Source organism: Callospermophilus lateralis, chromosome 14, assembly GCF_048772815.1.
Source record: "Callospermophilus lateralis isolate mCalLat2 chromosome 14, mCalLat2.hap1, whole genome shotgun sequence".
Lineage (NCBI taxonomy): Eukaryota > Metazoa > Chordata > Mammalia > Rodentia > Sciuridae > Callospermophilus > Callospermophilus lateralis.
The window spans coordinates 93,102,461-93,128,488 of NC_135318.1; the positions used below are offsets into that span (position 1 = coordinate 93,102,461).

At 40.0% G+C, this 26,028-nt stretch overlaps 1 protein-coding gene across 1 annotated transcript in view; it reads left to right on the forward strand.

Annotated features, from left to right (window-relative positions):
• Positions 1-26,028, forward strand: part of LOC143637869 (dynein axonemal heavy chain 9-like) — a 187,811-nt gene that overhangs the window by 144,712 nt on the left and 17,071 nt on the right. Inside the window, exons 16-19 of the mRNA XM_077105175.1 lie at positions 10,756-11,181; positions 16,615-16,734; positions 19,012-19,200; positions 21,944-22,179. Of these exons, the coding sequence (XP_076961290.1) occupies positions 10,756-11,181; positions 16,615-16,734; positions 19,012-19,200; positions 21,944-22,179 (971 nt within the window). The remainder of the gene's footprint in view (positions 1-10,755; positions 11,182-16,614; positions 16,735-19,011; positions 19,201-21,943; positions 22,180-26,028) is intronic.

Below are 26,028 nucleotides of genomic sequence, written 5' to 3' on the forward strand. Positions count from 1 at the left end.
AAATACCCAGAGTAGCATTACTGGATCATCTGGCAATTCTATTTTCCATGATGTCTATTCTGATTTACACTCCCACTGACAGTATGCAAGGGCTCCCTGTTCTCCGTCTCCTCACTGTTGTGGGGCAGGTCACTCAGAAAACACACCAAGTCCCAGTTTTGTCCAAATGGAAGAGTCTTTATTTAGCAGGCTGGTAGGTGACTGCTCCTCTCAGGACCCATAACTGTCTCTGCAAGGAAGAGCCCAGAGCCTGAGCATTTTAGAATATTTAAAGGCAAAAACCACATCTAGGTTGACGTAGCTGCAAGCAAGCAGGTATAGAAGCTGAACTGAGCAATTAGTGAGACAATGCAATGGGTGCCTTGGTATTTCTCAAGGGACTTTCCAGGTTGGCATAGCAGCAAGCAAGCAGAAGGGAAGAGGGTCAAAATGACCCTAGTTCAGTATATGTTAGAGAATGGTTACTAACGTCTAGACAGTCAATCTCTGACAAGGTACATTGCCCAAGGAAAAGGGAAACCAAAGAGAACAATTTTATATTGTATAAGAATTGCCATTTTGTGTTTCCAAGTATGTTATGCTAGGTGACAATTAATGGGTACAGAGACGGGGCTTTCCCATGGGAGAAGCATTTCTTACATGGTATGGAGTCCCAGGGTAAAATGGAGTCTGTTTGGTCCTTGCCCGTAGAGCCCATAACACCCACCAGCACTTGTTTTTCATCTTTTCTATAGTAGCCATTCTAATAGGTATGGATGACACCTCACTGTGGGTTTAATCTCAATCTACCTGATGATTAGTGACATTGAGCTTGTCTTTTTTTTTGGGGGGGGGGGGTTGTTTGTTTGTTTTCCCCTTGTACCTCTTAGCCACTCATGTTGGTCTTTTTGAGAAATGTCTATTCATGTCCTTTGCCCATGTCTTTTCCCCTCTGTCTTTTGTTTTGGTTTGGAGATTCTGGGGGATGAACCAAGTGCTCTACCATTGAGCCACCCCCTCAGGACCCTGACCATTTGTTAATTGGACTATTTTCTTTCTCTTGAGTTCCTCACATGTTTCAGACTTAATATTCCTCAGTTGGATTGCAAATATCTTCATTCAATCACTGGCTGTCTCCTTGTTTTGTTGTTTCTTTTTTTATTTAAAGTTTATTTCAATGTAATCCAATTGATCCACTTGTGCTTTTGGTTTCTATGCTTCTGGAGTCCAATCTGAAAAAAAAAAATCATTGCCCAGAACAGTACATTGTACATTTCTCTCCTATGTTTTCTTGTAGGAAATTTATAGTTTCAGGTCTTATTTTAAAGATTTGAATCCATTTGAGTTGACTTTTTTTTAATGTGGTATGCTATAGGGGCCTAACTTTATTCTTCTGCCTAGAGATATCCAGTTTTTTCCATGCCACTTATTAAACAGACTATATTTTCCCATTGTATTTCCTTGACATTTCGTTTAAATTTAATTGACTGTACATATGTAGGTTCATTTGGGGGCTCTATTCTGTTCCATTCACCAGATCTAATTTTATGCCAGACCTATGGTGTTTAATTACTATAACTTTGTAGTATTGTTTAAAATCAGATATTGTGAGCTAGGTACAGAGAGGCACAATTATAATCTCACCTACTGGAGAGACTGAAGCAGGAGGATTACAAGTTCCAGACAAGCCTGGGCAATTTAGTGAGACTCTGTCTCAAAATAACATAAAAAGACCTGGGGATCTAGTTCAGTGGTGGGGTGCTTGCCTAGTATGCACAAAGCCCTGAATTCAATCCCTAGCATTAGAGAAAAAATCACATATTGTGATGTGTCCAGATTTGTTCTTTTTGCTTATAATTGTCTTTGCTATTTGGGGTGTGTGTGTGTGTGTGTGTGTGTGTGTGAGAGAGAGAAAGAGAGAGAGAGAGAGAGAGAGAGAGATAGTCCATATGAATTGAATTTATGTCTATGAAAGTTACATTGGAATATCAGAAAGGGTTGCATTGAATCTACAGATCACATTGGGTAGCTTTTTAAAAATATTAATTCTTCCAGTCCATAAACAAGTATGTATTGGTGTTTTTGATTCTTTCACCTTGGTTAAATTTATTTCTAGGATTTCGTTTTGTTGTAGTCATTGTAGATGGGATTATTGCCTTGATTTCCTCTTGAAAAAGCTCATTCTTTGGTGTGGAGAGATGCTACTGATTCTGACTGTGGATTTTGTAATCCTATAAATTGACTAAATTTGTTTTTGGATTCTAACAGGTGTTTTTTTTTTCTAGTGGAAACTTTAGGATTTCTATATGTAAGATCATGCAAGCAGCAAACAGCAATAATTTCATTTCTTCCTTTTTTATTTGCATTCCTTTTATTTCTCTCTTGCCTTATTGCCTTCCAATGACTTCCAATACTATGTTGAATAGAAGTGTCAAGAATGAGTATTTTTGTCTTCTGAATCATAGAGAAAAGGATTCCACTTTTTCTCCATTAAGTGTATTAACTCTTGACTTATTATATATTGTATTGAATATATTGTATTCAATTATATATTATATTCAATATATTGTATTGAAATCCATTCATTCCACGCCTAATTTGCTGAGTGTCTTAATCATAAAAGAATGTTGACTTTGGTAAATGCTTTTTCTGCATCTGAAATGATCAAATGATTTGTCTTTCATTCTGTTAGTGCATTCTATCACATTTATATTAATCTGCAAATACCATTCTTTCATCCACTTGATCATGTTGAGTGATCCTTTTGATGAATCTGGATTACTAGTATTTTGTGGAGGACTTTTGCATCTATGTTCATTAAAGATATTGGCCTGTAGTTTTTTTGTGATCTCCTTTCTGGCCTTAGGTACTGAGATCCTGCTAGCCTGATGCAATACTTATAATCACACTCAATGCTAACTTAACTAAAACTGTGACATAACTACAATAGAGGAAGACATTGAGAGAAAAATGAAGTCAAAAAATAATAAAGTATTCATTTTCTAGAGTACTAAGTCACTTGATAATGTTAAAATGTTTTTAACAGCAATCTAAACGTTTTCTCTATCAGTAATGCATAAAATCTGGAGGTAATCATGGAATAAATTACGGGGTGATTTCTGGGAGCTGAAGCTGGGGAGGTGTTTTGTTCTAAGACTTGAAGCTTCAGTAGAGTTTACAAACCTGTGCAGGCATTACCTAACAGAAATAAAAATTAAACATTTTCAATGACTTGACAGCAAAGAAGAGGGCAGAGTGAACTGCCTGGTCAGGTAGGAAATAAAGAAGACACAGTTAATTAATCAGTTACTATTGGATGAATATTTTACTAGATGGAGGCAGTAGAAAAGAACACTCCAGAAAGGAACAATCTTTGCAGTGTATCTGAGTGGTGGGTACAAAAATGGGGTCCTGAAAGTCAAGCACAGCGGTCCACATCGGTAACCCCAGCTTTTTGGAAGGCTGAGGCAGGAGGATCTCAAGGTTGAGGCCAACTTGAGCAACTTAATGAGACCCTGTCTCAAAATTTTAAATAAATAAATATAAAGTGAGGTCCCCAGGTGAGGGTTCTGAGGGTGAGTCGACCATCCTTAATAGTCCCATGACATCACCAAGAAGTTTAACTGTAGGCCAGTGTTCACAATCTGCAGGTGGGCAACCTATTAATGATTCTGTTTTAGTTAGCTTTTGGTCACCATGACCAACAACAACAGCTTAGAGAAGGGAAAGTTTATTTGGGGCTCTCAGTTTCTAGAGGTCTCAGTCCATAGAGAGTCTACTGAATTGCTCTGAGCTCCAGATGAGGCCAGCATATCCTGGGAAGAGCCCAGTAGAGGAACTCTGCCGGGCTTATGGTGGGGACTGGAAACAGAATTGGCAGGGGTTGGGGAGAGGAATTCTTCCAGTGACCTACCTCCTCCAGCCATGTCCTACCTGCCTACAGTCGCCACCCAGTGCATCAAGTCAAACTAGGATGATCTGATTAGGTTACAGCCCTCCATAATGTGATCATTGTACCTCGGAATATTTCTGCCTCCCCAGGAGCTCATTGGGGGCACCTCGTACCCAGACCATAACAGAGTCTCAAATAGCACTTCTTTTTTTGATGGAGTAGAATGGACCTGAGTGTACAACATGTCATAAGGACATATTTTGCTTCATGATCCCACAGACTCCAGGACACCACAAACCCTTCTGCACTCACAGAACTTTGGTATTTAAGGACCATTTCCCTGTTTGCTCATTATTTTCAAAGTTAACTATAAATTTTTAGCTCATACATAAAGAATACCTGTAAATCCAGAGGCGGGTACTACGTCTCTGCACGTTCTGTCTCCATCTCAGCAGTTTTATATTGCTTTTATAGCTAAACTGAAATAAATCCCATAGTTGTTTTTTTTTCCTGCCTTAGTTTAGGAATGGTATATCTTGCAATGTCATGGCCTTTTCTCCCTCCACAAAATTACTTGTAATTTTCTATTTCCCATGCATTTTTATAGCAAATTTATTTTTATTACATACATAATATGTAACGGCATTTTTATTGTTAAAAATAATTCAAATTGTATAGGCTATATAGGGTCAAATATGAAGTCACTCTCATTTTCTACTCCAGCCCCAGTTTTTTCCCAGAAGATAATTTGGGTGTATCTAATTCAACAATTTTTCTATGCATTTACATTTGAATAAATGCATACATACCATATATACATTATATAAAATATACCATATTTTAAATGCAAATAGATGCTACCAACTTACTTTCTCTTGTTTATTTATTGTATATGTTTAGGGTATAAACATGATGATTTGGTATACATAGTGAATAATTACTATAGTCAAGAAAATTAACAAATCGATCAGCTTATCTTGTAGTGTAACATTTTTTGTGTGTATGTATGTATGTGTTTGTGTGTGTGTGTGTGTGTGTGTGTGTGTGTGTATGAGAGAGAGAGAGAGAGATGAATTGAAAATGTAACACATACAATGGATTACTACTTGGCCTTTAAAAAGAAAGAGATGCTGCTATATTGTGAGAAAATGGTTAAACCTGAAGAATATTATGCCAAGTGAAATAAGCCAGACAGAAAGAAAAATGTTGCATGAACTCACTTATATGTGGAAAGTTATTTTCTCTCTTGAAACAAGGTCATTTCTTGTGAGTACCTATGTTGAAACCTCGTTTATTTATTGCAAGTAGTATTCCATGTTATAATTGTACTGTATTGTATTCATTCATTTTTCATTGAGTTTGTAGGGTTTCCTCCTGAGACAAATATCTCGGTACATATACCTTAATTGCATAAGTGCAAATATTTCTCTGGGCCAAATAAGTACAACTGTTTGGTAGAACAAAGTGGCAGACTGAATAATGCCTCTCCCCCAGAGAGCCACATCCTAATCCAAAGAACATAGGAATGTTACTGTATATGGCAGATATGATTTTGCAGATATAATGAAGTGAAAGGCCATGAGGTAGGGAGATTATCCTGGATTATTGTGAGAGCTCTAAATGTAATCACAGGGTCTGCAAAAGAGAGAGACGGAAGGTGACTGATGATAGAAGGAGTGGAAAATTGGAGTGTTATGGGGCCATAAGCCAAGGAGCAACAGTATCTAGTAACTGGCAGAGACATGGGATGGATTGACCCTTAGAGCCTTCAGAAAGAACCAGTCCTGCCAACACCTTTACTGTAGAACTTCTGACCTCCAGAACCGCACACTGATAACTCTAGGTTGTTTTGAATTGCTACATTTGTGGTAATTTGCTACAGAAGCCAGAGAAAGCTGTATAAATAATACTTTAATTTTAAATGGTTTCAATCTAAACAGACCAAGAATCTTTCCAAATATTTAGACCTTCTTTGGTTCATCAATTGTTCAGGTTCTTTGCCCATTTCTTTTGAGATTGTTTCTCTTCTTGCTATTGATTTACAGTTATTCTTTACAAATGTTTCCAATTAATTCCTTGGTGTGAGAGTGTGTGCGTGTGTGTGTGTGTGTGTGTGTGTGTGTGTGTGTGTTTTCTCCCAGTCTGTTCTTTGTCTTTTAACCTAACAAGTAACATAAACATAGATTTTATAATCTATTCATTTGGGGAATGCTAGGATAATAGACAAACTTCTTCCCTGCAGAACTTCTCAGGTTCTCCTTAAGGTGATCAGCTCAATACTAAAAGTGATAGAGACACAGCCTCAGATTAATTTATGAATGATGGTATAAGGTATGTGCATACAAAATACCAGTCCGTCAACTCTGGCAATGTGTTCAAACACCCATATGCCAGCAACCAGAAAGGTTTATCCAGTATACGGCAAGGGAGAAAAGCTTTTTAGTCCGAGAAATGTCAAAACGGTATTTAACACAGTTCAATATTCACTGCTTATTAAAGCTCTTAGTAAAGTAGGGATAAAAGGATAATTAGATTTTTTTTGCTAACAGAAAGCAATCAATCCCAATCCAAGGGCAAAACATCCTATTTAATAGTAGGCCACTAGAGACACTCCCATTGACATAGAAAAGACACTGTGGTTGCCCCCCTCTCTACTGTTACTAAAAAAAATCTATCCTAGATTCCTAAACAATGCAATAATAAATGAAAAAAAATATCAATCCTATGAATCTTATGCAATAGCAGATAAATGTCTTATTCTTCATACATGTTATAAAATATAGTAAATAAATGTGAAAGGTTAAGGGCTTATTACAAAAGAGATTACAAAATGTAATAGCTTCCATAATATCCACAAAAGCCATTTGGAAAATGTATTTTCAAAGTAACAACCAAAACACAGGGTCCAAATAAGTGTAAGGAAATCTGTTGAAACTGTGAAGAAAACTGCACATCCTTAGTGGATTAAAAAAAAAATGTGAATAAACATATGCCAAGTTTGTATACTGAAAGATTCAATTTCATAAGGATGCCACTGTTTCCTCCAATTTATTCATAAGTCAAATACAAATCTAATTGAAGTCCAGTTTGGATTTTTGGTTTTTGTCTCTAATATCATTAAAAGTTAATATCCTTTAATCAACTATTAAATGTGAAACAATAGGAAGTTGAGCCAATTATGTACCTGTAAGAGAGAAAACTGCATTTCGTATCTTAAATCACACTTTATAAAAATAATTAATAACATTAAAATGTTCAAGATGCTTTGCATGAAAAAGAAGGTTAACATAAACAGGGATATGCATGTGTCTGGGTGTGCGTACATGACTATATAGATATGTAAATTAATTAAACCAATGTTGTGATATCATTTTCAACTTATCAAATTAAATATTGAAAAGAATGGGCATGTGTCAGGCTCTCTTGAGCACTTGTCATTGAAATTTCTGGGAAATAACTTGATGGTATACAAAAGGAATGCTAAAAATGTTTCTGCATTTGGACCCAACCAATCCACTTCCAGGAATATTATTATCCTTAAAAAAAAATGACTCTAAGATTTTTCACACAGATCTATATAGAATCACATTCATCAAAGCATCCTGCACGAGGTAAATTTTTGGAAATGACCTAGGTTTCCTGAGATTCGATTTGTTTTGTATAAATTGGGTTCATCCATCTGAAGGATGAAAAAAATCCTGCTGAAGAATTTTATTCACTTCTTGTTGAGCCTAGCAGTAAGCTCTGACTATACTACCCCAAATGGGTTCCAGTTCCAATCATTTCTCATCACGTGCACTGGGGAAAAACCTGGACCAAGCCCTCTTCAGTCTCCTTCGTAAATGACTAAAGCAGCTTCCCTTGACAGTGCGGGCACACCCCAGCCCTGTCCCCCACACTACAACACACTCTGGTTAAACTGAATTAAGTTTGACCTTTAGGAAGTTGGCCCAATCAATTATGTACCTGTAAGAGAGAAAAGTACATTGCTTATTTAAAAATCACACTTTATAAAAAAATAATTAATAATATTCATAAGTTATTAATTGTTCATTAAAATATGCCTCTGAACATATTTTAAATTTGGCCTAAAGGTTTCTCCATACAGAGTGAACTGAAGCCTATCTTGAAGTGAAGAGAGTCTACAACCTCCTCTTGTAATGAATGACCACGTCTTAACCCATCCCCTCAGCAGAGTTTCAGCCAACCAAGGACCCACTGTTCAAAGCAGGTTCCAATAAGGCCAAGGTCAAGCTGTAACCTGTGGCGCCGTCTCTGTACCTCACTTCTTTCTGCTTTCTGTAGGTCACCTCCTTTTCTCTGGCTGTAAACAAAACCCACTGGTGCAGTCAGGGAGCATTCTGACCTGTTTTTGTTCGAATTGCTGCCAGAATCTAGAATCATAAACCAAAGCAATAAAGATCTGCAAAGCTAGATATGTTGTAATTTTCTCTTGTGACCCTCTTAAAGCGTAAAGCAGATAATTTCATTTGCTGTCTAAGGCCTCCAAGTGGCTGCCTGCTGAAATTAGAATAAAATCCTAACTCTTCCCATGGTGCCTGGTCCCCATGGTCTGGCCCTGATTGCACCTTCAGTCTCATCTCCACCAATCTCCTGACTCCTCTGACCCCTACATCATGGCCCAGTGCCTTCTTGCCTCTGACCTCTCCATTGCTGACTCAGCAGCCTGGAATAGTCCTGCAGATCTCTCTAGAACTGCTTTGCTCCTATCTTTTAGCTCCCAGCTGGAAAGTCAGGTTCTCCAAGAGGCCTCTGCAGACCTACCTTCTTAGCTAACATGGTATCATCACCCTCCAAGTAGTCTCTATCCATTAGCCCTGGTTTGTTTATCTTCTCACTGTCAAAAATATCAAAGATTATCTCTTTGTTTAACCATCTCCCCCAGCTGAATAAGTAAAAGGACTTTTCCTTTCTTGTGTTCTAAGTATCTTCATCCCATAAAACAGTACTGGGCACTTATTAAATTTTTGTCCTGTGAATGACTCTGGATGTACATTTGTTTATTTATTTATTCACTCAATGAAGATTTATGGACTGCCTTTAGTGGACTAGGCAGGAAAAAAAAAGAAGAGCTGTGTCTCTAGGATGCTCATATTCTAGCAGAGGCAAGACACCATCAGCATAAGGAAGAGGTAATTTACACGAAGGGATACAGCATGACAGATGCTGTGGAATAAAAAAGAAAAATGTGGAGCACAGCATGGAGGAGCCCCGAGGCCGGGCAGCTGGTGAGGACCAGCGGTAGAAGGCAGAAGGTAGCAGTTGGTGTTAAAGAAGGTGAATGTGGACCATCCTGAGAAGTTTGAGAAAATTGGGGGGAAAGGACAAATTAATTAGGCAGGTACCTGGAGAAAAGCAGTCAAGGCCACAGCTAAAGTAATAGCCCTAGGATAGGAGTGGAACCAAGGCTGCCCAACGTTTGCACACTCGATGGTGGCCTCTTGAGAAATGTCTCTGCCAACCTTGGGCTTCTGTTAGTAGTATCATTGCTGCCTGCCCCATTGTTATTGTCTTGAGAATCCATGTTCAGATCATTTCTTAGGGTTTTTTGTTTGTTGTTGGTTTTTGTACTTGGGATTGAACCCAGGGGCACTCAACCACGGAGCTATATCCCCAGCCCTTCCTTCCTTCCTTCCTTCCTTCCTTCCTTCCTTCCTTCCTTCCTTCCTTCCAACAGGGTCCCATTAAGTTGCTGAGGCTGGCTTTGAACTCACGATCCTCCTGCCTCAGCCTCCCAGGCCACTGGGGTTACAAGCATGCACCATCATGCCCAAAGCATTAATTTTTAAATGATGCCATTTCTTATTTCTGCCTGTTCCTATTTTCTCCCTTTGCCCTCTCTCACCTCCATGGAGGCTACCACTACAGGTGTGCTAGCATCCCTCTCACACCTATGCCATCCTTCATTTCTGCCCCTGCCGGGGAGTCATAACCACATGTGAAAACAGTTCAGGAACAAAAGGAGCATCTTCCTCAGTCTTTCCATTAGGAGCTAGAAATAGCCCCCTTCACTGGTGGACTTCCAGGTTCAAGTGCACCTTGAATAAATTCGGAAAAGGCTTTCATCTCTGAAATCAAGATCTTCCCCCATAAGCGAGTGGTTTCATTCCTGGGCTTCACGTGGAATATCACAGAGAGTCTCACATCAACTTCATGAGCATTTAGAACACAATTTTATACATGAATTAGTGGGTGCCCCTGACCCCAATTTACACACGAGGGCATCAAGTCCCGGGAAGTTTAAGTGATTTGCCAAGGTCAGTCCTTTTAGCCACACCTCTCTAGAGCAAGTGAGACTTGGAACAAAGGACAAACCTGCGACCGGGCAGGGGCAGCTGACTCAGGAGCCGTGCCTGGCTTTCTGACTGAATTATTTCTTGGCAGAAAAAAAAATGCCACTTTGCTATCAGGACAGTCAAGAGTAGTTAGAACGAGCTCATGGAACAAAGCAGTTTAATTAAAGAAAAAAAAATTAGTTATAGCAATCCGGGGTGGAAATTAATTTATAATAACCTTATCTTTTATTCATGTCATGCTGCATATTTCAGAGTATGTTGGCATCCCTATAGTTTTTCAGCTGAATGTGAAATAATTGTGTGTTTCTAATGGGGCTGAGAGTCAGTTAAAGCATTGAAAGAACATAGCTGAGTCCCCGTCTAACCATTCAGGGAAGTCTGAAGTCACTGGGGAGTAGCTTTGGTTTCCTTTTGATGAGTCATGATGTTTAAAATTCAGAGGGCTGCTGCAGGCTTCAAAGCAGCCCATTCAGATTGATTGCTCCCCAGCCTAACTCCATTAGTGGCCAAGAGGACAAAGAAAACTCATTCGTTTTTCCCTCTAATGACCTCCTTCTCTTTTCTCAGACCAACCTGACAGAGCTGAAGTCATTTGGTTCCCCACCTCCAGCTGTCAGCAACGTCAGTGCCGCAGTGATGGTGCTCATGGCCCCAGGGGGCAAGGTGCCCAAGGACCAGAGCTGGAAGGCTGCTAAGGTCACCATGACCAAAGTGGACAGCTTCCTGGATTCCCTGATCCACTTTGACAAGGAGAACATTCACGAGAATTGCCTCAAAGCCATCAGACCATATCTGCAAGACCCTGAGTTCAATCCTGAGTTCGTGGCCACCAAGTCCTACGCAGCTTCGGGCCTCTGCTCTTGGGTCATCAACATCGTGAGGTTCTATGAGGTGTTCTGTGATGTGGAACCCAAGCGCCAGGCTTTAAGCAAAGCCACCTCGGAGCTCACAGCTGCTCAGGAGAAGCTGGCGGCCATCAAAGCCAAGATTGCTGTGAGTGGACCCCAGCCCCTTCTTCACCCCATTGCAAACAGTGCAGCCTCTCAAACACCCTTCTCTGGCCATGACCCAGTGCCTAACATGATATCTAAGGGGAAATAGGAAACACCCCCCCCCTTTTTTTAATATTTATTTTTTTTAGTTGTAGTTGTACAAAATACCTTTATTTTGTTTATTTATTTTTATATGGTGCTGAGGATCAAACCCAGGGCCTCGCACATGCTAGACGAGCGCTCTACCGCTGAGCCACAACCCAGCCCCTCCCCCTTTTTTTAAACAAAATTTCATTTGTCAACAGAGGCAACTTTTTATATTTCTTTTTCTAACATCTTTTAGGCCAAACAAGACAAATCCCCTGAACCACTGGCTTACAATTCTGGTCTGAAAAGATTTTTTTCCTTTTTCTCTGAAGAAAGAAAGGGTGACAGATAGGTAGATATATCATAGACACACGGTATTATCATGGAGCTGACTGTTCTCTTATTAACCATGTTAAATGTTAAAGTGAATTTAATATTTTTTGCACATTTGATAGGTTAAGAGAAAAAAGTTAAGACTTCAAGATTCTTTCCTCCTCATCCCCTTTGAAATGTAGGTTTTAGCCACCTTGCTTCACCTTTGGTACCTAATTAGCTTCATTTCTGGCCAACAGTGTCAGTCTCACACTCAGCAGTGTGGACATGTCTTATGCTATCTGCATTGTTTTATAGATGCTTTTAAAAGCAAGCAGTATAGCTGGGCATGGTGGCACACACCTGTAATCCCAGTGGCTCAGGAGGCTGAGGCAGGAGGATCACAAGTTCAAGTCCAGCTTGGGAAACTCAGTGACACATGGTCTCCAAATAAAAGAAATAATAAGAGCTGGTCTTAGGATGTATCTCAGTGGTAGAGCACCCCTGGATTCAATCCCTAGTACTGGAGAAAAAGAAAAAAAAAGCAAGCAGTATTCTGTGATTTCGGGGGTGTTCCATTGTCCAAAACTATAAAACTATAAGGGTCATTAGCTATATTAAACATCACATAGGTAACACTAGCATATCTGCTTCACCCAGCACTGCGGGAAGGGGATGGTGATCTTGGGTTCACATCTATTTTAGAGAGGAGTCCCCTTGAACTTCACCTTGACCATGAAAATGAAAACTTCAAAAGTAAAAGATAGACATTAGAATCCTGGGGATAGCACAGCAATTAAAAATATGTTCATCAATAGACTTTAATTCCAAACCAAGCTGTGATATTTACTGGTGGTGTCTTCAGAATGCCCAAACTAAAGTTTCCTAAAGTAAAATGGACACAGTAATAGAACTGGCTTCACTGGATTGTTGTGAGGATTAAAGGAAATTGCACAAGTAAAGCTTGAAGCCAGACCTGCCCAGGACAGAGGGAGCAGCAGGAACAGCCTGAGGTCTCGCTGTTGCCCCTCTGCCTCTCCTGCCCTCCTTTGCCTCGCACACTTTCTATCACATGCATGTCTACTGCATGCAAGAATTCAGTCGCTCCCGTAATCAACTTCAATCCAAACAATTTTCTGGATATTTAATTTCTACACCTGCATTCCAGGCAAATGAGATGCTTGCTGCACATTTGTCATGACGATAAAGCAGGTCTTACAAATTGTCAAAAGCAGGATTGTAGACGTGCGGCATGCCTCATGTGGTGTGGGCTTATTGATTGTTAAATGAAAACCTGTGACTAATGTCTCTAATTCAAAAATCCTTGCCACCAATCTCTATTTTTGAAAGATACTTTGGGACTGGGGATGTAGCTCAGTGGTAGAGCACTTTCCTAGCATATGTGAAGCCATGAGCTTGATCCCCAGCACTAATAATAATAATAATATTAGTTTTGGTAAAGCAGCTGATCTCTAAAATACTTGCTTTGTAAATCCAGATGTTCATGGAACATTTATTTAAAACAGGTGATAATCTCCATAGCAGTTCCTCCTCAAAGAACACCAAGGGTAAAATACCGTGATATCCCCATTCCAGATTTCTGGGAGGAAAAGACCTCCCAATAATTTCATGTTCTTCAGTCTCTCCCAGGAAAGTATAACAAGAGAATTTTTGAGACTCTCTACTCAAGCTATTTTAACTAAAAGAACATTTGGTGCAAAGGGGATGTTTTCAAAATGTTTATACCTTTTCAGTAGCCGACATTCATATGATGAGCCCACTCAACCTGTGAAAGCAATAAGAATATGTTTAAAATCCTTGGCTACCTTAGGGAGGCACTTCTGTTCTGCCAAAATATTTTCTAGTGGAAAAATATATATATATTCTTGCTTTTAACCACTTCCTCTCCATCCTTTGCTTATTCATGTGCCTATTAACATCAAGAGCATGTGAACTGTCCCTGCTAATACCAGAGGACAAGGGCCATCACCTGTCCCTAATATGCAGGTTCACTCAGAGCAAGAAAATTCCTCCCCATTTGCTGTTGAAGCCCTTCCAGCCTTCTCCAGTCACACACACAAACACACTCACACTCATAGACACACACACACTCTCCACACACACACATACATACTCACACATGCACACACGTAAATACCTGCCACGTGCATGCTTTGTGGTTAGAATTTAAGGATAATTCCCAGTACAGAATTTTATATTCAGGATGCGTAAAGTGGGTTTCTTCTTTAATTCTTCTATGGTTTATCCTCAAGAAACTTTCTCAAAAAACTTAAGAGAGAGAGGTAAATTGTCTGAATAGTAGAAGTCTGGAAATGCCTTTTTTTTTTAACTGAAGTAACAATTAATTTGCCAGGTTTTGAATTCCAAGTTGCTATTTTTTCTCCTTGAGACACAGAGTGCTTTATTCTGTTGTTGGTGAGAAGTGTAATGAACCATTGGGGTCCCATTCCTTTGTGAATGCCGTTCCCCCCCCCACACTCCCTCGCCTTTCTGGAAGTCTTTCAACTTTCTCTTTATTCTTAGTATCTGAAATTTTACACTGATGTGCTTAGCTGTCATTCTCTTTGTATTCATTGTGCTTTGCATGTAAAGACTTACTGTCCTCAGCTACTTGGTATTATCTCATCCTTCTGTCTTCTTTTTCGACTCATAATGCATATTGGTTGGATGACAACCCTCCTGACATGGTCCTCTCTTTCCCTTCTTTTTGTCATTGTATGATTTCTTGTAATTTCTAGGAGATTTCCTCAAATTCCTCTTTTAGCCCTTCCCTTGAACTTAATATGTTGTAAATTAACAATGCAATACTGGTCATTGCCAATGAGTTGTCTTGGTAGCATCCTGTTCTCATTTGAGGGGTGAAATATCTTGCACATCTCTGATAAAATAGTTGGAAAAGGTTTTAACATTGCTATTGTTACTGAATTATCTCCCTTTTTCCAGACCCTCATTTTCCTCTTATTTACCTTAATCTAAGTTTTCATTAACATCTTCTTGTTCTTTCATGTTTATAAGAGGTAGTGTTCAAAAGCTGATTCTATGAACTTGACAAAATCATGCTATGTGCATGTATAAATATACCACAGTGAATTCCACCTTTAAGTATATGTGTAAGGCAGCGATCAAAAATAAATAAATATTGGCTGGGGTTGTGACTCGGTGGTAGAGCATTTGCCTTGCGTGCTTGAGGCGCTGGGTTCGGTCCCTATCACCACATAAAAATAAACAAATAAAAATAAAGATATCGTGTTTATCTACAACTTAAAAATTTAAAAATAAATAAATAAATAAACACGTGAAAGGAAGACCAGTAGGATTAGAGAAAGGGAATAGGGAGAGTGAGCAGGAGAAGGGAAGGGGGGTACTAGGGACTGAAATGGAGTAAACCAAATCCCATTCAGTATGATTTTGTCAAAATGAGCCCAATTATTATGTGCAGTTATAATATTCTAATAAAGATATTTAGAAAGGCAAAAAAAAAAAAAAAAACCCGCTGATTCTAGTTCTGCAAGTAAGTGCAGAGCTGACTGGTATATTTGTTTTCCAAATCAAATAAGTTATGTTGGATGCTCCCTAAATGCCAAAATATGGTGCTTTTTCTCTGCCCCTGTTGACTCTCTTGCCTGGTGGCCTAGGTGCCGAGGGGCATTGAATGCTGGACATGGGGATGGAGATATGAATTGGATCCATAGGCTCCCAATGAGCCCCCCTATTTCCAGCTCCTCTCATTCCCAAAATCTCCAACTCACAGTGGGCCTCTGTAGGCTCATCAGCTCCCCCTCTGGTGAGATATGGGAGCTGTAGCTTTCTCCTTCCTCCTCCTGCTCTGCACTCCCTCCATAGCATGACCCTCCAAAGATCTTTTGGAAAGCCTCATCCTCCAACAGCCTTCACCAGTTTGCTTGTTGTTAAGGGCTTTATGGCTTTTTTAATTGCTTTGCAATCATTTTATAGAAGTCTGGGGAAGAGAGGTGGGAAATGAGTGGCCAGTCGGCCATCATTAATCAGATGGCTCACCACCTGCTCTTAAACCTACTTGGCTGTGTAAACTCGGCCTTGTATTTATTTCTCTTGTGACTTTAGTAATGACTAACAGAACAGCCTGAACCCCAGTTACTGCACCCACACGGGACACATTTGTAGGTATCTCCTGTGTCTTCTTTATACATACAAATATGTATTCTTGAGGGCATCAAATGTTTTATGCTCCAGTTCTAGATTATTTTTTTGTTTTTTATTTGTATACAATACATTTATTTTGTTCATTTATTTGTATGTGGTGCTGTGGATCGAACCCAGGGCCTTGCACATGCTAGGCAAGCGCTCTACTGCTGAGCCACAACCCCAGCCCCAGTCCTAGATTCTTAATAATTTTTTAAAAAATCAAAACTATGACTTTTTCAAAAATATTCCCATACTTTGAAATAGCGGGAGACAAGCAATGAGGTTATATAAGAGTTGTCCTATAGGTCTAAGGCCTTCTAGTCAGCCTAGACAGCCCTGTCCTGACTAGACACAGAAGGTACAGTCAGTGATCCAGGAAGAACTGCCCTGGTATCCTCTGGACCATGTTTTAGTTTCCCCCAGTTTTAATGTGCTTTTGCTTTTAGTAGCAAGACCTGCACCATTTTGACAGACCACAAGAACCCAATTTTCCCCAATACAAAGAGAGGTGGGGTGTATGCACCCCACCCCCCACATCAGTCTCACCTCCTATAGCCTTTACCCCATGACTGAGGTGTTGGAGTGTGGAAGCTCAGCTCTCTCACCTTGGATGGGAAATCTCTGCATTCCCACTCCATAGCCTCACTACGGTATAAAGCCAACTTCTTCCCTGGGACTCCACTTGAGATCATTCAGTTGACTCCTTTCCTTTCCTACCCTGCTTTCCCAGGCCCTTAAGCTCCCCACAACCCAACCACTTCTTCTATAATCACATGAACCCTCATCTCAGAAGCACTGGAGGTGACCTGAGCTGGGATTACTGACAGACCTTGTGCTCCTTCCTAAACAGCACCTTAACGAAAACCTGGCAAAGCTCACTGCCAAGTTTGAGAAAGCAACAGCCGACAAACTCAGATGTCAGCAAGAAGCTGAAATGACCGCAGGCACCATCTCCCTTGCAAACCGCCTGGTGAGTGCACACCTCGGCAGCCTGAGCTCCCGTTACATTAGCAGCTCTGTGGAGTGTTGTGAAGGTGCGAAATAGATGGCACAGCTCAGCACTGCCCATCTTGCGGGGAAACATTAATACGTGCTGGGATGCAGGGACTGAGACCTCAGGAAAGTGTGGACATGCACCCTGGTCATGCCAAGAGTTTGCTTATAGAGATGGTCGGATGGAAGGAAATGCTGGATCTGTCACACCCATGCAAGATGCAATTAAGCTTGCATGTGTGCAGAAACATTACTAGAGGAAGCATGTATTTTTATAGGCAAGCTCTAAAGATTTTATTTATGCTATGTTTTGATAATAAGAGTGTAGTCTCAGGGCCTCTCCATGCAATATCTCCTGCAGGCTAGTCAGATATCTTCCATAGTGACCCAGGACTCCAAGACAGAAAGTGGACAGTTTCAGTCTCTTAAAGCCTGGATACAAAACCCAGCACAATGGCACTTTATCAGTTTTATCTTTATCAGTTAAGATCTTGCAAAGCAGTCCATTGAATGAGGTTACTCTTCAGTTGAGAGTCTTAGCAGCACCATCCCTACCAGTGAAGGGAAATATAATCGATTCTTTTTTACATTTATTCCAGACACCACTTATTTGTATAACAAAGCCATATTTTTTAATTTAGGGAGAAATGAGTCATTGCCACCATTAAACTGAGTCATGCATTAGTAGAGAAAGGCTGTACCACAAGTGTGTGTCTGTGCTTGCTTGTGGGACCAGCCTCTACATAATTTAGAGACCCTCCGTTCAACTGAATTGGGCGAGAAATCATCCAGATTTCCTAGCTGGCTTGCCTTCCATTCAGCTCCCTGATGGGTTTCCAAAACTCAGCACAATTTGCTGCACCTGGCTAGAGCACTTTCTGAGATGGTTCTCATGGGAGGCAGGATGGCACTAGGCTGGAGAAACATGAGGCACGTGTTCTGAAACCACCTCTTTCTCTACCAGCAGATTGTGGGGAAATACTTACACCCTTCTAGTCTAATCTAAAAATGGAATGGGAATGGTGAAGTTAGCGAATTCCTCAGGTCCTTCCCAGTTCTGACACTGTATGGTGGCTTCTTTCAAGGGAAAAATGAAGGGCAAGTCCTCACACAGGAACGAAGCTCCATGAGACACCTTGCAATCCTCGGTGGAAAGATGGCTCTATTCCCAAGGAGAGGGCTGCTATCCCAAAGTGGGCCAGGTCAATCAGGGTGTGTTCCGAAGTCTGTGGTCCTTGGCACACACCCCCGTATGCACAGTACTTCTACAATTTGTGTCTTACTTACCACGTGGTAATTATTTATAGCACACAGATTTGATTTTATTTATTTCCATTGTATAATGAAAAATGCAATGGAAGGCAGGCCAGCATTTAGAGAGGAAGGGAGAGGTACCTATAGACCAGGTATGGTGCTAAGTGATTAACATACAGATCATATTTAATCTTCCCAACAACCTGTAAAGTGGGTGGTATCCATCTCCACAGGGGAAAAAGGGCAGAGCCTAAAAGCTTGTTTTTCAGCCAACTATAGCAATCATGCATACCCATGTTCTTAGCAGCACAATTCACACTAGCCAAGCTATGGAACCAGCCTAAGTGCCCATCAGTAGACAAATGGATAAAGAAAATGTAATATGTGTGCGCGCGCGTGTGTGTGCGTGCGCGCACGCATGTGTGGGTATGTGTGTGTGTATGCACACACAATGGAGTTTTGTTCAGCCATAAAGAAGAACAAAGTTATGTCATTTGTAGGAAAATGGTTGGAATTGGAGGCCACCATGTTAAGCAACATAAACCAAATTCAGAAAGTCAAACGTCATATATTCTCACTCATATATGGAAGTTAGAAGAAAGTAGTTTTTAGAGGAACCTCATGAAACTATAAGGGATCCAGTAGAGGATAGGAACCAGGAGTAGGGGGAGAGGAAAAGGGGAAGTACCAGGTAATGAAATTGATCAAATTACGTCATGTGCATATAGAAACGTACCATAATGAATCCCACTGTTATAAATAATCATAATGCACCAATTTTAAAAAAGTCATCTTTCTGTAGTCCTCGTAAGGCACAGCACAGAACAAGGGCTTGTTTGCTGAAATCAGGACCAAATAGCACTGATCGAAAGGGTCAAACAAATGATGTCCTGGCTCTTCCTGCTCTGAACGTGCAATGAGTGATCTCTGTGGTCAGATCCACTGCTGTTGCCCGGCATGTGACAGCGTCTTCTCTCCTCTCTGGCCTTTGAAATGGTAGGTTGGGGGACTCGCTTCTGAAAACGTGAGGTGGGCAGAAGCTGTGCAGAACTTCAAGCAGCAGGAAAGGACGTTGTGTGGAGACATTTTGCTTATTACAGCTTTCATTTCGTACCTTGGCTTCTGTACCAAAAAATACCGGCAGAGCCTCATGGACGGGACCTGGCGACCCTACCTGAACCAGCTGAAAGTACGTACTTCCTGAATTTCTCCTGTGTCCACACATGGACACCAGTGAGGTCACACGACCACAGGAACTCAAACCTTCTGGTGCCCTCTTGCACACTCACTCCTAATACCGCTCTTTTAGCACCAGGCCTGGGACATGGGTGTCCTCCGTGTCCTTCTACCCTGCCTTGCATTGTGGCCCACTACCCTTTAGGCCAGCCAAGGACAGAATCTCACTTCTTAATGAAGTTCTTCATGGGAATTTGGGTCCTCTGGCCAGAAGCTCTCTCTTGGCCCTTCTCAAAATAGTAAAATCCAGGAGACCCGAACAAAACCTTTGTTTTTCTCCGATCTTTCAGCTCCAGAGCCAAATGTCATAGGAGCAGCTACTCATTGCACCTTGTCACCAGGCCTCAAAGCTGCCTAATTTGTGCCTGGGACTCTGAGACACGCCCACCACAGCTCAGGTGATTTTGCCATGGGCTGCACAGGTGGTCTTTATATAAGTAGATGAACCTACTCCCGGGTCCTTCCTCTACACCTCTCCCACCCAACTGAATGAAATAGGCAAGGTGCTAGTTTCTAATCAAAGGGGAATCCAAGCTGCACTTGGATCCTATAGTCAGAATAATTCCTAATATTCCCATGGCATATTCACATCACTCATTATCATTAGTTCACTAATATTCAGTGAGTATCTAGTGTGCCCTACCCTCCATTCTAAAGGAGTCTCAGAAGTCATCCAAGATCAGGATACCGCCAACATGTTCACAGAGGATCTTAAATTCATAAAATTCAGCTATGGGAAGCATCAGCACCAAAAGTTCACAATGTACAGTAAGGGATGTCTTCCAAAATTCATTGGTAGCTGTATCCCCAGAACAAAACAGATGCATTTGAGAGGGGGGATAAATGGTTGATTTCCCAGATTATCCCATAAAATCCTACTTCTGTGATGATTTGCTAAACAGTGATTTAAAGACTATTATAGTACTTGGAATGGTACAAGTACTAGTTAAGCTATTATAACATAGCAGTACTCATTGTGTTAACTAGTCATGTTAAAAGTACTAATTAAACTGTTATTTTGTTCATCTTGAACACTGGTGGAAAAGAGGAAATTATTGAAAGAACCATCATTAATTGAGCAAATGAAGATGAGCTGCTTTGTTGCAGCTGGTGAAGATTTTACTGGCTTTGTTCGGGGTTCTTAAACATTTCTATGCCATAGACTCCTTAGTCTGGTTTCAGCTTCTGTAACAGAGTACCTGAGACTGGGTAATTTATAAAGAGCAGAGATTTCTTTTTTTTTTTGGCTTATGCTTTATGAGTCTTGAAGCCCAAGAGCTCTGACATCTGGTGAGGGCTTTTGTGCTGTATCATCCTAGAGTGGGAGCCAAAAATACAAGAGAGGGTGAGAGCTAGAGAGCAAGAGGGGGCCAAACTCACTTTTACAACAAATCCACTCTCACGATGACTAACCCACTCCATGGTAAGGACAGAAATCCCCTTAGGAGGGCCCAGCATCCGTCACCTCATCACCTCTTATTAGGGCCCCCTCCCAGCTCTGTGGCATCACAAATAAAGTTCTCAGCACATGAATTTCAGGGGCACATTCAAACTATAACAGACACTCTGCTAAAAAAAAATACTAATGCCTTCTCAAAATAACGCCACTGTGAATAAGATTAAAAGAAAAATCCGATCCCAGGATGAGAACCTTGAAGGGGCTGATTTCTCTTTAACAGTTTGTTTGATGGCATAGCACTGGCCATTTGTGCCCTTAATAGATCAAGTTAAGGGACAGGAGATGGTTTGAAGAGATTTTCCTGGGGCAACTGGGCAAAGCACAGCACAGAGAGGAGAGAGACAGAGGGGTTGAAAGGGACTATGTCTGACTCCCGAAAACATGTCACTAAATAAAAATAGCCAGGCACAAAAGGTCACATATTGTCTGATTCCATTTATATTAAATATCCATAATCAGAAAATCCATGGAGACAGAAAACATATTAGTAGTTGCCAAGAGCTTGGAGTAGAGGGAAATGAGGAGTGATTATTTTATGTGTACGAGGTTCCCTCTTGGAGCAATGAAAATGTTTTGGATATAGACAGAGCTGATGGTTGCACAACATTGCGAATGTTCTAAATGCCACTGAATTCGACACCTTTAAAATGGTTAGTTTTCTGTTGTGTGAATTTTACTTCTAGTTTTTAAAAAGTGTATATGAGTCATCAATGAAAAAGATTGCTTGTAGGAAAATTAAATAAGCAGATAGAGACCAAAAGAGAAGAAAAGGAAGAGTCTGGGAGCCCTCAAGGGAGCCATGGGGAGAGTTCTCAGGGATGGTGGATGCTCTTGGCAGGCAGATGTGCAGAGAGGGTCCTGTGAGCAACCCTGGGAATAGGATGTTTGGGGCAGCCGGGAAAGTAAGCCTTTCTACCCCTTTGCAAGGTGGTGCAACAGATGAAAGTTTCAGGCTGGTAACCGAGAGACATGGTAGAAAAATAAATGTAGGAGGTTCTTTTGGTTTAGGTGAATATAACAAAGAGCAATGGGCTGATTTTTTATTATTATTTATCCATCAAGAGAAAAAAAGACTATCAGGACTTCAACAAAACACCTGATTCCAAAAATGATCACACCCCCATGCACACTCTTTGGGGGAACCTTGATCTTGCTTTTTAAAGTGAGATCCGAGTCCACCTCCCCCCCACTGAGAAAATGCTCCTCCATTCTGAACACATGTGTTCACTTTCACCAGGTTCCCATCCCAGTCACCCCAACCCTGCATCCCCTGAGAATGCTGACAGACGATGCCGATGTGGCCGCCTGGCAGAATGAGGGCCTCCCGGCAGACCGCATGTCCATGGAGAATGCCACCATCCTCATCAACTGTGAGCACTGGCCGCTCATGGTGGACCCTCAGCTACAAGGCATTAAGTGGATCAAGACCAAATATGGAGAAGACCTCCGGGTCACCCAGATCGGTCAGAAAGGGTAAGTAACTGAGCACAAAAGTCACCATTTTGCCATGGATGCAGGAAAAAGAAATGTTAAGTGTGTATGGATGGCACATCAAAATATATTCTGCTGTCATGTGTAACGGAAAAGAACAAAAAAAAATTTTAAGAAGAAAAGAAATATCAGGAGCAGACATTAGGTGCCCCCTAGCTTGTCTCTCTTCTCCTGATCTCACACAAGTTCCTTCCTGGTTCTCCTCCCAGTTACTCCACCTCTAACTAGGGAATTAGAGTGGGTACAGAATTTACAAAAAGTAGTTTTCTGTGAATTGATATTTGTGCTTATTTTACAATGGTGTGAATGTACCCTTAAAGTGGTGCAGATGCTAAATTTTATATTTTGTGTATTTTCTCGAAATGAAAAATACAGTCACGCGTGTCATTTAATGACAGGGATTTGTGATGATAGGTGCCTTGGTATGCAGTTTTATCATTGTGTGAACATCACAGAGCATTCTTTTTTGTTACTGTTCTTTTTAGATACACACAACAATAGAATGTATTCTGACATATTGTACATACGTGGGATATCACTTTTCATTATTGTGGTTGTACCTAATGTGGCATTACACTGGACATGTACTTATCCATGAACATAGGAAAGTTGGGTTCAATTCACTCTTCTGTCTTTCTATTCCTATTCCCCCTCCCTTGCTTTCATTTCTCCCTTGTGTGATCCAATGAACTTCTCTTCTTCCCCACCACCTTATTGTGTGTTAACATCCACATATCAGAGCAAACATTCAGGCTTTGTTTTAAGGGGGATTGGCTTATTTCACTCAGCTTGATAGTCTCCAATTCCATCCATTTACCAGCAAATGCCATGAATTTCCAGTTTTCCCAGCATCATTTGTTGAAGAAGCTATCTTTTCTCCAATGTATGTTTATGGTGCATTTGTTTAGTATGGGAGATAACTGTATTTATGTGGGTTTGTCTGTATGTCCTCTATTCTGGACCATGGGTCTTCAATGCATTTTTTGTTACTATAGCTCTGTAGTATAATTTACTATAATTTAAGTTCTGGTATTGTGATGCCTCCTGCTTTATTTTTCTTGCTAAGGATTGCTTTGGCTTATTTTTCCAAATGAATTTCATGACTGCTTTTTCTCTCTCTATAAAGTACATCTTTGGAATTTGATAGTATGGCCATTTTGACAATATTAATTCTGCCTATCTAAGAACATGGGAGATCTTTCCATCTTCTAAGACCTTTTTCAATTTCTTTCTTTAGTGTTCTGTAGTTTTCATTATAGAGGTCTTTCACCTTTTTTGTTAGATTGGTTCCCCAATATTTTATTTTATTTTATTTTATAAAGGGATCATTTTCCTGATTTTCTTTCAGTTGATTCATCACTGATGTATAGGAACACAAATGATTTATGGGTGTTAATTTTACCTCTTGCAGCTTTGCTGAATTCATTTATGAATTCTGGAAGATTTTGGTGAAGTGTTTTTGGGTCTTCTAAGTATAAAATCATGTCTTCAGCAAATAGGGATAGTTTGAGTCCTTTTTTTTCTTATTTGTATCACCTAAATTTCTTTCTTCTGTCTAATTGCTCTGGCTAGAGTTTGTCAAATGCTTTTTCTGCATCTATTGAGATAATCATGTGATTCTTGTCTTTAAGTCAATTGATGTGATGAATTACATTTATTAATTTCCATTTGTTGAACCAACCTTGCATCTCTGGGATGAACCCCACACAATCATGGTGCATGATCTTTCTAATATGTTTTTATATGTGATTTTCCAGTATTTTATTAAGAATTTTTGCATCTATTAGCATACTATAGTGATGCAACCACATCAATGCTTACAGCAGCCCAATTCACAATAGCTAAACTAGTGCCCTCCAGGAGATAAATAGATAAAGAAAATGTGGTATATATACACAGTGGAATATTATTCAGCCATAAAGAAAAATGATATTATGGCACTTACCAGTAAATGGATGGAACTAGGGACTATCATGCAAAATAAAACAAGCCAATCTAAAAAAAAAAAAAAAAGGCTGACTGAATGTGCTCTCTGATATGCAAATGCTACTTCACAATAAGGGTGGTGGGTAGGGAAGAATTGAAGTACTTTGATTAGACTAAAGGGAATAGAGGTAAGTGGGGGGATGGGAATAGGAAAGTTAGTAGAAAGAATCAGACATAACTTTGGTGTGTTCCTATATGAATACATGAGCAATATAATTTTTACATCATGTACAACCAGAAGAATGGGAAGTTGTACTTCATGTATGTATAATATATACATTCTACTGTCATGTGTAACTAAAAAGAACAAATAAATAAAGAGTACTGGGAAAAAAAATAATTTTTGCATCTATGTTCATCAGAGATATTGGCCTGAAGTCTTCTTTCCTTGATGTGTCTTTGTCTGGTCTTGGTATCAGGGTGATACTACCTTCATAGAACGAGTTTGGCAAGGTTCCTTCCTTTACTATTTCATGGAGGAATTTGAGAAGGACTGTTGTTAGTTCTATGAAGGTCTGGTAGAACTTAGCTGAGAATCCATCTGGCCCTGGGCTTTCCTTTGTTGGCAGGCTTTTGATGGCATCTTCAATTCCATTGCTTGAAACTGATCTGTTTAAATTTTCTATGTCCTCATGATTCAATTTTGGTGAGTCATTTGTCTCTAAAAATTTGTCAAAGTCTTCAAGATTTTCTTTTTCTTTTTTCTTTTTTTTCTTCTTTTTATTTCTTTTTCTTCCCCCTTGGTACTGGGGATTGAGGGGCACTCGACCACGGAGCCACATCCCTGGCCCTATTTTGTATTTTATTTAGAGACAGGGTCTCACTGAGTTGCTTAGCACCTCACCATTGCTGAGACTGTCTTTGAACTTGTGATACTTTCATCTCAGCCTCCTGAGCTACAAGATTCTCTATGTTATTAGAGTATAAATGTTCAAAACAGTTTGTGATCATTGTTTGTATTTCAATAGTGTCCGTTGTGATATTTCCTTTCTCATCATGAATTTAGTAATTTGAGTTTTCTCTCTCTTTCTCTTTGTTAGCTTGGCTAAATATCTATCATTTTTATTTATGTTTTCAAAGAAGCAACTTTTTGTTTTGTTGATTTTTAATTTAAAATTTTTTTTAATTTTTTTTTTCTTCAATTTCATTGATTTTTGACATGGAACATTTTTACACAAAGTGAGATAGGTATGATGTCACTAGGTGGCATAACTTACAGAACCACTGTCATATAGGCAATCGCTTGCTGACTAAAATGTTGTTTTGTGGCATATGATAGTCCACTAAATAGTTGTTTTGTTTTTTTAAGTGATAGAGGCAATATTTGAACCCAGGTTATCCTCACTGAGAGACCTGAGATTTATCCAACATAGCACAAGTGAGGTGAGGTTTGCTTCTCTAGTCATGTGTCCCTAACATGCTCTCCCACAGGTCTAGTTCACCCAGGATTGTTTACACCTAATGTGTAATGTTAAAAATAACAGTTAAACACCTTTAATCCCAGTTACTCAGGAGGCTGAAGCAGGAGGCTAGAAAATTTGAGGCCAGGCTCTGCAACTTAACAAGACCCTGTCCAATATAAGTATTGGGGTTGTAATTCATTGGTAGAGGGTCCCTAGGTTCAATCTCATGAACTATAAATAATAATTGTAAAACAGAGCAAATGAACACCCAGGAATGACATGATATATTTTTATCTACATCTTCAGTCACAGAATAATCTAACCTTAATCTTCTTCCCAAACTTTGGTTAAAATATCCCTTTCTAGTCTACAGAATGCATTTTAGATAGAAGTGGAATTGTTTTTGGAGGTGGTGGTGGGGGGGTGTTGCTCATTGCTACAT